The sequence below is a fragment of the Lactuca sativa genome, chromosome 8 (assembly GCF_002870075.4).
Source record: "Lactuca sativa cultivar Salinas chromosome 8, Lsat_Salinas_v11, whole genome shotgun sequence".
Lineage (NCBI taxonomy): Eukaryota > Viridiplantae > Streptophyta > Magnoliopsida > Asterales > Asteraceae > Lactuca > Lactuca sativa.
Window position 1 is genome coordinate 143,845,923 of NC_056630.2, and position 12,176 is coordinate 143,858,098.

Below are 12,176 nucleotides of genomic sequence, written 5' to 3' on the forward strand. Positions count from 1 at the left end.
TGTCAGCTTCCTCAATAGAGCGAATCATGGCAGGGGTGAGTTCCCTCTGGCCCGAAGAAGGAAGCTTCTTATATTCCTGAATGACTTTGCTTGACTCAGACACACATGAATACATTGTTTCTGGAATCGACCCAACGAGGAGATACTTGGAAGGATCTGTGACGATGATCTTCGTTGTGTGAAAGGTTGCAATAGATGAAAGAAGGGAGTCTGCCATGAGTGGAACATGAATATGATCCATCGCCCACTTCGTGATAATGGACCAGTACCTAGCACAGGAAATATCAGAATGGCAAGAAGAAGAAGATAAGCTCTGAACCAGTTGTTGCCAGATGACTGCCCCAAAGTCCAGAGTAATGCCATTATACAACCCATAAAGCACAGTCATAAATGACTTGCTTGCTCCGTCTGAACCAGTGTTACGCTCTGAGAGACCCTTAAAAAGGAGACTGAAGAGGCCGTTCCATTGAGGGGGAAGGCAGGGATTCTTAAACTTGGTAACAGTGGTTAGGGTTTCTGTGTACCCCATTTGGTAGAACATGGAGAACAGTTGACCAACGGTAATGGAGTCAGGGGTTACCAAAGTGGGTTCGTGAGCAAGACCATTTAGGGCACATAAACGATTCTTGGAGATGGAGGTTTTCTCGTTGTGAATTTCAAAGTGAGTCCTCTCAGTGACCTTGTCATAATAAGCAGTCGAATAGATGTGTGAGAGGCAGGTCATGGAACTATTTCCACTTTTGTGAGAGCAACAACAAGAGGAGAGTACTTGAGGCATTCGACAACGTACAACATGTAGGGTTCATAGACAAAGGGTGTTAGGTCAATGGTCAGGTTTTGTTGGGGCTTAATGGTAAGAAGGGTGGAGTGAGAAGATGTATCTTGAACAGAAGATGATTCTTCCATTGGTGAAGCTTGTCGAGGAAGAAGATGAACAGTGAGAGAGATCGCCCTTTTCTTTGTAAGGATTTGTAAGTGATAAAAGAGTAAAGATGAGTGTGCCAAATCCTTTTATACGTACAGGTAGGAGAGAGAAATATATGGATGAAATCTTGGCTTTGTTTGAAACCGTTCCTGATGTGATGGAGTGAACAGTTGGCAACCCCGATGACGACGCAGGAGAGAGAAAGGACGTTTCACTGTTACACGCCTTTCCATAAAAAGTGCCTTTTTCAAATCGTCAAACCGATTGGATAACCGCTGACTTGGCCAAGAACTTTATCCGAAACGTCACCCACATATTTTACAAGAACCGTCATCACCTTTATCTTTATCGATCACTGGAATACTTTTAGAAATGAAGATGTAACAATTAGCTCATCGTTAATAGAACCAGATTTTGGAAAATCAAAGATTTCCGTGCATAAAGTGTGAATGATAAAGAAATAAAGCAAACGTTTTATCGGAATTTGTGATGTCTTGTTAAGACATAAAGAGACTGATTCTGGGCACGAATCTCTTCCTTCAAAGTCAAGAGAGACTTCAAAGTGCTTGTATGGCTTCCCGTTAAATAACGATCAAGTACTTGTTAAGAAGTATTGAAAGGCATCTTTTTAATTAAAGCTATAAAGGGTGGCTTTCGCTTCAATTCATGATTTCGATACTTGATATAAGACCAAAACTGAACGAAGTACTTGTGTGACCAATGTGGCCTGTTAAACAAGTAGGTAGGAAACATATTTAGTGACTCGTTGACAGTTAAGAAATCTCAAAAAAAATATAACTGGATCCTTGGGGAAGAAAAATCTTGGTAATAGACACTTTCAGAAGGATCGCTCAAAATAAAAAGAGATTTAATTCAAGAACTTTATCATAGTAATGGTGCACCGTCAATTCATTAAAGTTATTGAATTGTGGGTTTCACTTAGTGCATAGTGACACGAGACTAAGATCAAACACAGATTTTTGTATAACCATAAACCTCAGTGGTAAATGCTGAGAGTCTAAAGGGTTACATTAGTGAGATGAAGTGTAATGAAGAAAAATGATATAGGTGGTATAAGAAGCGAATGTACCTCTGCTAGAAAAGAAGGACCAAGCAGAAAACTCTAAACTCAATATGAGAAGAGTAAGGTAGCTCACGATTAGAGTGAATGTACCAACCTAATGTTGGGAAAACATGATTTCTATATATCATGTTATTAAGGCTTCACTCAGAATCTGTAGAGGCTTTGGTCAACGTACAGCAGCATGCATCTAGGGATAGGTAATTAATTCAAAGAAAAGAATTTATACCTGCTTGAGCTTCACCCTTGAGAGTAGCATGTATACAAAAAACAACATGAGAAAAATAAAATAAGGTAAAATTAAAAATTAAAAAAAATATATTTTTGTATTTTGTGGAAATTTTTAATAAAACAAAAGGAAAAATATGTTTGGATTTTATAAAATAAAAAAAATAAAAAAAGAAAATATAAAAGTGAGAATGGAAAAGAGTGTACAAAAGAATACAACCGAGATCCCTTTTAATGAAAAAGAAGCGAACGAGTTTAGAAGGACCGAACCCAAAATAGACTAAGCGTTCGTCATTTCGGTTCTTGGTTGAGCCGAACCCGAAATAGACCGAGCGTTCGGTTCATTTCAGTTCGCTCTATTTCACTTCTTACCTTTAATAAAGCAAAGGCGATTTTGGTACTGATTCTGCTTCCATCATTCCTAGCCCTTGTAAGATTTTGTTGAAACTTGCTTTAGGTAAAGCCTTAGTGAATATATATGCGAGTTGATCAGTGGTCCTTACGAAGTGAATCTCCACGTTGCCATCTTCCATGTGATCTTTGATGAAGTGATACCGCAGTGCTATGTGCTTTGTCTTCGAGTGTTGCACTGGGTTATGACAAATCCTAATTGCACTTATAGAGTCGCAATATAGTGGGATTTTCTTCATGTTCAGCCCATAATCTCTAAGTTGACTCTGCATCCATACAACCTGAGATGTGCATGAGGCGGCAGCTATGTATTCAACTTCTGCCAAGGAGAGAGAAACACATGTTTGTTTCTTTGATTGCCAGTTGACCAATTTACCATCGAGAAATTGGCATCCTCCAGTGGTGCTTTTACGATCCAATCCACAACCACCTAAGTCAGCATTTGAGAACGCTTGGACAAAGAAACCTGAGTTGGCTGGATACCAAAGACCGAGAGAGGAGGTTTGCTTCAGATAGCGAAAGATGTTTTTCACACCTAGCATGTGAGGTTCGCATGGGTTAGCTTGGAATCGGGCACAATAGCAGACTGAGAACATGATGTCTGGCGTACTGGCGGTGAGATACATCAGTGACCCAATCATCTGACGATAAAGCGTCATGTCAGCGGCTGGCTTCTCCAAAGATGGTGTAAGCTTAGTCCCAAAAGCCATAGGAACTTTCAGTTTTGGAGTCTCCCATCATGCCAAACTTAGCGAGCAATGTCTTTTTATATGCCTCCTGATTTATAAAAATGCCTGCGGGTCCCTGTCTAATATTTAAGCCAAGGAAAAAGTTAATTGGACCCATTGAGCTCATCTCAAATTTAGTTTCCATCAACTTCCTGAATTGACCTGTTAAGTTGGGATTCGTGGAGCCGAAGATGATGTCATCAACGTAAATTTGGACTATCATAAGGTGGTTACACTCTCTCTTACGAAAGAAGGTTGGGTCAACCGAACCTTGTTTAAATTTTGACATTTTTAAGAAACATGTAAGAGTTTCATACCATGCTCTAGGAGCCTGCTTCAATCCATATACTACTTTGTTTAGAATGTAGTAGTTATCTGGATGCTTCTCGTTCACGAAGCCTGGCGGTTGCTCAACGTACATAGTTTCTTCAAGTTCTTCATTGAGAAAGGCACACTTTACGTCCATTTGATAGACTTCAAAGTTTTTGTGTGCAGCATAAGCAAGAAAGATTCAAACAGACTCTAATCTTGCAACTAGAGCAAAGGTCTCTTCATAATCTATACCTTCTTCTTGACAATATCCTTTTACAACCAACCGAGCCTTGTTACGAATCATATTCCCCTCCTTATCCATCTTATTTTTGAATACCCATTTGAGACCGACAACCGAAGCATCCTTTGGAGTTGGAATCAAACGCCATACTTTGTTTCTCTCAAACTCGTTCAGCTCGTCTTGCATGGCTTAAACCAAATCAGAATGATCAAGAGCCGAATTGACAGTCTTTGATTCAACTTTGGAGACAAAAGAGTTGAACATGCAAAACTCTACCTGAGAGAATAGTGTAGCTTGTTTCGCTTTGATCTGTGATCGAGTTAATACCTTTTCTGAAGATTCCCCAATGATTTGACTTTGAGGATGGTCTTTGGTCCATTTAATAATAGGTGGGTAATTTGGATCACAAGAGGGATCCAGTTCTGCATTGATTTCTTCTTCCAATTCTTATAGTGTATCATCGTCATTGACATTTGTATTCTCCCCCTCGAATGATGACACGAGTTCAATATCTGGATCAGAATGTTCCCCTTCATTTGTTTCGGTTGAGCTAGATGATTGTGACGTTGAATTCTCCCCCTGGTATGAAGAACCTTGATCCTTTGGTAGAGACGAACCCTCCCCTGGATAGAAGGACGGTCACCAGATGGTTCGCTTAAGTTAGGACTTTCGGTTGCCTTTGGTTGATCAGTAGCCATTTTCTGTGCAACATCGTCAATGATTTTCTTTAGACTGTCAACTTTGTTATCTTCTGCCTTGGATTCAGAATTGATAGCTTTTTCAGGTTCATCGAAAAGAAGCATATATTGCTCGAAAATGTTTGAGATAGGAGCTGTAACTTGACTGGTCTTTGGAAAGATTTCCTGTATTGCACCTTCAGTTGTCTTCATCTTCTTGACATAGCTATCGTCAAAAGTGACAGACTATGTCTCTTCAATCTTCTTAGAGCACTTTTTCAGAACTCTATAAGCCTTCGAGTGCAAGGAGTAGCCCAAAAATATTCCTTCATCATCCTTAGCATCAAACTTGTTTCGATTCTCCTTTGAGTTGAAGACGAAGCATCTTGAGCCAAACACATGAAAGAACTTCACATTCGGCTTGCGATTGTTCAAGATCTCGTAAGGAGTAATAAAGAATCACTTGTTTAGATATGATATGTTCTGAGTGTAACAAGTGGCAGCAATATCATCAGCCCAGAAATACAAAGGCAAGGAAGCGAAGCTTAGCATAGTTCGAGCTGCTTAACACAGAGATCGGTTTCGTCTTTCGACGATTCCATTCTGCAGTGGAGTATATGGATCTGATAAATTATGAGTCGTTTCCTTCTCAGCTAGAAAATCTTCGAAATCCTTGTTCTTGAATTCCAAGCCATTGTCGCTTCTTACATTACGAACCACCTTTCACAGTTGAACCTCTACTTGTTTTATGAAGAGCTTGAGCTTAGGAGTTGCCTCTGATTTTTGCTTCAAGAGGAATACCCATGTGAAGCGAGAGAAGTCGTCAACGATGACCAGAATGTACTTGTTCCCACCAATAATTTCAATAGAGGAGGGACCACATAGATCCATATGCAACAGCTCCAATGGTTCTATCACCTTTGTGTTGATAATAGAAGGATGACTTTGTCGACTTTGCATTCCTATTTCACAAGCTGCACATAGATGTTCTTTGTTGAATTTGAGAACTGGAAGACCTCGAACATGATCTCCAAAAACTAGCTTGTTGATATCCTTGAAATTAAGATGAGAGAGCCTTCGATGTCATAACCAGCTTTCGCCTGAGTGAGCCTTCGTTAGCAAGCAAACGGATGGTTTCCCTCGAATTGGATTGGGGTTCAAATGGTACATTACCCCCTTTCGCATCGATTTCAACAGAATGTTGTTTGACTTCTTTTCGACTATCTCTGAGCCTTCATCATCAAACGAGACCTTCAATCTGATCCCAACTACCAGCCGTGATACACTGATAAGTTTGTGATGCAATCCTTCAATGTATGCGACCTTTCTTATTGAGAAATCACCATTCATAATCATTCCATAGCCTTTGATAGTTCCAAACGAACTGTTGTCGTACTTCACTATTCCACCATCCTTGAGAGACCGAAACTCCCTCGGTTCTTCCTTTCGTCCTGTCATGTGACGCGAGCAACCACTATCAATATACCATTCTTCGTCAAATTGCTCGTCACGTATAACCTGTAAAATATTAAGCAGATTTAGGAACCCAAAGTTTCTTGGGTCCTTATGAGCCTTTTACTGGACAAGGAATAGTAAGAGAAACATCAACCATATAAGTTCTTTTAATTAGAGTGGTTTCATCTTTTCTATTTATTGTAAAAACTTTAATTTTGTTTGGCTTAGATTCATTAGACGTAGGGTTTGAGATTTTGACGTATGCAATCTTTTGGATCTCTTCCGGGCATTTTTTGTCTTCTGGAAAGAGGTTTCCTTTCTCCTTTAAATCTTTTGAAGGATAAGAATTAGAATGAGAATGAGAAGAATAGGGTATAGAAGCGATATTAGATCGTCGATTATTACTCTTCCTTGGTTGAGAGCGGGAACACTCTTCCCTTCTGTTCGTCCGATTGAACTTTGGACCGAACCCATCCATTCGGTTTCTGTTATGTTAAGGACCGAACCTTTTTTTCGGTTGCTTACGCTCTGAGGACCGAAGCTCTCCTTTTGGTTGCTTACTTGTTGTGGACCGAAGCTCTCCTTTCGGTTCCTTTCATTCCAAGGACCGAAACCCTCCTTATGGTTGCTTCTTGATTCTCCTCATGACTTATGCATCTTTTCATACCTTACATAATGAGGATTTTGAGATCTCCAAAATTTGTTTTCTTTCTGAGAGATTCTTCTTCTATCTCAGATTTCGTTGGTGGTTTCGTTCTGCCACCTGTTTTTGGATTTTTATAAATGTTGGCCCTTTTGTTTGGAAGTTGAGCATGTCTTTCGCTCTTTGACGAAGACGTCTCACAAGACGTTATCATTGGTTCATCCAAAGATGTTTTGGTGCCACTTGTGTTTGGCATATCATATCTTGCAGGCTCATTAAGTGGTTCCGACACATACCTACCTTTTACTCTCCATGAGGTTTTTTGAGATAGGCCTTTTGTTTCATCTGCATTATCCATTAGTGCTGACCAAAAGAACTCCTCACATCCATTTGCATTATCTTCTTCTACCATAGCAGTCAGTTCTATTGTTTGTTGAGGTGTGACTCCCTGAACTATGTAGACCTGATTTGGAGTGGTTTGAACCTTTTGATATACAACTGATTTGCCTTAAGGATTTTGGTCTTGTCTGTCGATGAGCAAGCGAACTCAATAGAGTTTTCAGAGATCAGATTTTTGTTAGGTTCGGGTTCGCTCTTGACAAATTCTGAACAGTCCACCAAGTCCTCTACAGATATTTCACTCATGTCATCATCCTCATTAAGTTCAGATGCATTTTCAACATCAATTTTATTTTCTAAACTTAGTTTGGCATTCAATGAGTCAAATTTCTATACAGTTTCGGTTCTTAACTTCAATCTATCATTTTCTTCTAATAGATTTTTGAGCATGTCCTTATGGTCTTTGGACTTTATTTAGGACTCTATTTTGTCAAGACCAATTTTGTAGGCAGGAGAGACTTCGTCAGAAGATACAACATTTTCACAATTGTAAGCTTCGGCATCGACTTCATCCTCCTTTAACTCAAGGATGGGTAAAATCATGCGATGTATCTTCTTTCCTATTTCATAGTCGACATGAAATTGAGTGATATTAAAATAAAGTCTTTTCACAATTAAACAAAAAACGTTTCGCTGTTTTAAAAGCTTAAGATTGTCTCGTTGCAAATAGATCAACTCATCCCTAGACCTAATTAACTCTTTCTCCTTCTGCTCAATCCACATCCTTCTCTCCTCACTCTTCGACGATATCCTGCTAATTTGATTAGTCAGGTAGAGTTTGTGACACGAGTTTGGGTAAGACTACTACTTATACTAGAAAAATTAGATTTTAAGCTATTCAGTTCCTTTTCATAGTTAGTAATAGGTATTTTCAGAGAAGAAAGAATATTTTGTACCTTCTTGATCAACTCCTCACATTCGTTGACTTGTGCACTGATTGGTTTCGCAGTGAAACACCTGTCCTCTCGCTCCTTCTCATCTTCTAGCCCACCATCTATTGTATATCCTCGCATATGAGATACTCCTTCTGTCACCATCAAAAACCTTCCTGCAGCATATTCTTCTTTCACCAGCATCACCTTGCCATGAGTCGGTTTTCTCACTTCTTCGTCCTCTGAATCTGTGGACCATACCTGCACTCCACCAAATTCATCATTGTCACTTGTATGTTGTACAATCAAAGCATTCATGGTGTTACTGTTAGCTGCTGATTTTCTTTTCTTGATCTCCTTTAATCGTATCAGGAGGTTCGCTTCCTTATCATCCTCATCAACCTTCTCTGCCTTTTTCTTCAACATGCAGTCTTTGGCAAAGTGATTCTTGCCTCCACAATAATGGCAATCATAGCCCGAGTCACCACCAATCTTTGACTCCTTCTTGGATTCTTCCAACTTTGAAACCATCTTCGGTTCCTCCTTCACTTTCTCAGAACTATGACTTCCCTGCCAGTTTCGGTTCTTGTTGGCTGGGAACTTTCTTTTGATAAACTTTCTTGGATTTGAAACCATCAGGGCATAATCTTCACTAGTTAGATCATAGTCAGCAAGATCCAATTCTTCTTCTTCTTCAACATCACTTTTTCCTTTTGAAACAAGAGCTAATGACCCCAAACCGTAAACTACGTTCATTTCCTTTGACACTGCACTTTCATGGGACTTTAGAATTCCCACCAGTTTTGCCAGAGAGTATGATTTGAACTGTTCGTGTGCCTTAACTGTGGACACCACTGCCATCCATTCGGGTCTAAGACCGTTCATGAAGGTGACCTTCTTTTCAATTACCTTCCTTTCGATCCCATGCTTTATCATCTTACTAAGAAGATGATTAAACCGATCAAAAGCCTGAATGAGTTTCTCTTCGGGCTTCTGTTTGAAATCACCAAATTCGGAAAGCAGAAAGGTTTGAATCGAATGTTCCAGATCTTCATCAGTGGAATACAATTCTTTTAACCGGTCCCATATCTCTTTAGTTGTAGCACATGAACTCACTAATCGAAAAATATCCGACTACAAAGCAAACCTAATCTTTCTTAAGGCTTTGATGTTGCACTGAAACTTCTCTTTATCGTCTTGAGGAATGTCTTTCACATCATTCACGAGCTGATTGTACTCCTTTTGAGTTTTAACAATTTTTGAAGTGCTTGAGTGAGCAAACAGACCAACTGTGATTGCTTCCCAGATCAAGTACCCATTGTCCTCTGAGCCAATCACATAATCTTCGAAGTGGTGCGTCCAAACTTCATAATCTTGAGTGTATAAGATTGGAATCCTTGTCGTTCATCCAATACCGTTGGAGATGTTGATTGGGTTGGTTTGCAAATTATCCATAGACATTGTGACGAAGTTTGATCGATAATCTGTTGAAGATCAGACTTGTAATTTATCGTTAGAGTGAGATAGACAATTAATGAGATACGTCAATATGGAATGACGGCTCAATTAATATCAATCAATGCAGAAAAACCCTAATAATTTCTTCAACATAAGAGATGTGTATGAATTACATAGCCTCCTGCTCTGATACCAATTGATGAGAATAAATCATTGATCGTTTAGATCTTCCATAAGTATGTTGATAAAGAACAAACAAATCAATCACAAAATGACTAAGAACACAATATAGAATCAATATGAAGCTTATGATTCAAATATAGTCACGCCTCAGCAGAGCTCGATAAAGAACTTCCACTGTAGAGGCGAGCTAGGGTTTACAGTACTTGATGAGAAAGATAATAAAAGTGTTAACAACTCATGATGCATGCATGCACCTTAAATACGAAAACCCTAGCGTAAAATAATCATGGTTGGACAGGCCCAAACCGGATACCAAAACTAGGCAGAGGATCGAGCCCATGACGCAACACTATAAGCCCAACAGGACCCAAACCCATGATCGAAGCATCACAATAAACCATGTGTAAGGTCGAAAATATGTTGTAATATGTCGAAGTTTGTGTAATGCTTGTTTCGTTAGTTTTGTTATATATTTACAAAGGCATCTTTGTAACGAAGTCGAATGTTTAGTCCTTAGTATTTTTGTACTTTTAGTCCTCCTATAAATAGGAGTGTTTACTTAGAGTTAGATATGAGTTTTTCCTGAGTCCTCTATCTGATATTTTCTTTGTAAAACGTTGAAAGCAATATGAGCTAAATCAGATTCTATTTAGATCTCGTGTTCTTTACTTGTTTACTTTGATGTTCATTCCAATACTCGATTATTCACTTCTATTTAGCAGGAATCTAACTGCTAAGATCTGATTTTCAATTTGAATAATTTGTTTTTGAGTTGGAATTTGTCTCAAAAGTTTCCGCACTGTCTGGTTCTGAAAATCATCTCAGATATTCAGTTTTGATTTGATTCTGCAATCGAATTGTGTAATCGAGTAATCGAATTTTAGTTTCTAATCATTTCATTCATTCATCTTTGAATTTCATCAATTTTTTCTGAAAAATCACATCCGTACGATAATGGTGAACTTCAACATGAACACGATGACTTCATTTTCTCATATGTTAGGATCTTCTACGAAGATTCCTATGTTGATTCCAGAGTACTATGATCATTGGGCTAATCGAATGGAGGATTACCTGAATGGATTGGACGAGGAACTCTGGAGTTGCATTTCAGGAACTGCTCAACCTCCATCGAATGTTCAATACATTGGATCATCAGGATCAACACCTGCTGTTACTGAACAATCTTCGATATTGAAGAACAACGAAAAACGTTGTATGAGAGAATTGAGAGGTGCCTTACCACCTGTTGTTTACAATTATGTTCGTGTTTGTAAAACTGCAAATGATATTTGTAACACTCTTAAAGAAAAATTTCAGGGGAGTGAGAAAACAAAGATCAATTCAGTCAAGCAATGCTTCGTTGAGTTGAAGGAATTCAAGCAGAAAGATAATGAAACAATTGAAAGCTACTATGATCGCTTGAATGAACTTATCTACAAGTGTAATCGCTTTGGGATTACAAGGTCGACAATGGAGTTCAACCTTACTTTCATCGTGGGACTTCGAGAAGAATGGAGAAGTGTTACTTTGATGGTCAAAACACAATCAAGTTTTGATACTTCGTCTTTAAATAAATTGTACAATCTTCTAAAAACCCATGAAGGAGAGGTGAATGAGATGGCAGAAGAGTCAAAACTAATCTTGGGAGGTCCTTTGGCACTAGTTTCGAAAGTTACCGAGAAAGAGTCGATTGAAAAAGATAATTCATATGAAGAAGGATTTCTTATGAATTTAGATAATGAGGCGGTTGCTTTTTACTCAAAAAATCGAGTGAAGAAGTTTTTCAAGAAACCGTTCAATCCAAAGATGAAACAAGGTGATGCTAAAGGAAGTTTCGTTAATAAGTCAGCTGGTGAGGAGAAGAAAAAGTTTGAGAAAAATGAAGCAAAGACTGATGAATCCAAAGCTGAGACGAAAATTAAAGGAGATTCGGGAATTGATTGCCACTACTGCCATGGAGTTAATCGTATGGCGAGTGATTGTATGCTTCGTAAGAAAGACGTAAAGAAGAATAAAGTGAAGGACAAAGATTACTATGAGGAGCGTTTGGAAGAGGTTCGTGCTAAAGCTAAAGGAATGTCTTTGGTTGCACGAGGCGAAGGGGAGGATGATGGAACTTATCAAATCTGGTCATCTAGATAAGATGATGAGGAAATGCGTAATCCTACGCATGGTGCTATGTTCGCGAAGTATGAAGATGATGAAGAAGAGATGGTGACAGGTCATTGTTTGATGACCAAAATAGGAGATAAATCACCAATGACAACTAAGGTACGTTCTATTCTTCAATCTTTTAATATTCCTTTACAAGCCTATGATTCTGAGATAATTCCTTTTGATGATATTGTTGCTTATTTCGATACTATTGTTGTCTCTGCTGGTAACGAAGCTAAGAAACTTAGTACTCGGTTGCTAGAGACCCAAAAATTGTTGGATACAAAGAAAAATAGAGTAGAGTATTTGGAAATGCATTTGAAAAACCTTGGTTGTGATAGGGAAAACTTGGAATGTGATGTAAAATTGCTTTTGGCTCATAGAAACATATATTGTAATTTAGCTA

At 38.7% G+C, this 12,176-nt stretch overlaps 1 protein-coding gene across 1 annotated transcript; it reads left to right on the forward strand.

The window, feature by feature from the left end:
• Positions 1–10,567: 10,567 nt before the first annotated feature.
• LOC111890233 (uncharacterized) lies at positions 10,568–11,758 on the forward strand. The gene has a single exon (XM_023886392.1). The coding sequence runs from the start codon at positions 10,568–10,570 to the stop codon at positions 11,756–11,758; it is 1,191 nt and encodes a 396-aa protein (XP_023742160.1).
• The last annotated feature ends 418 nt before the right edge of the window (positions 11,759–12,176 follow it).

What these genes read in the sequence shown, in the direction of transcription:
- LOC111890233 (XM_023886392.1), top strand. Translation starts at nt 10,568, where the DNA reads ATGGTGAACTTCAACATGAACACGATGACTTCATTTTCTCATATGTTA.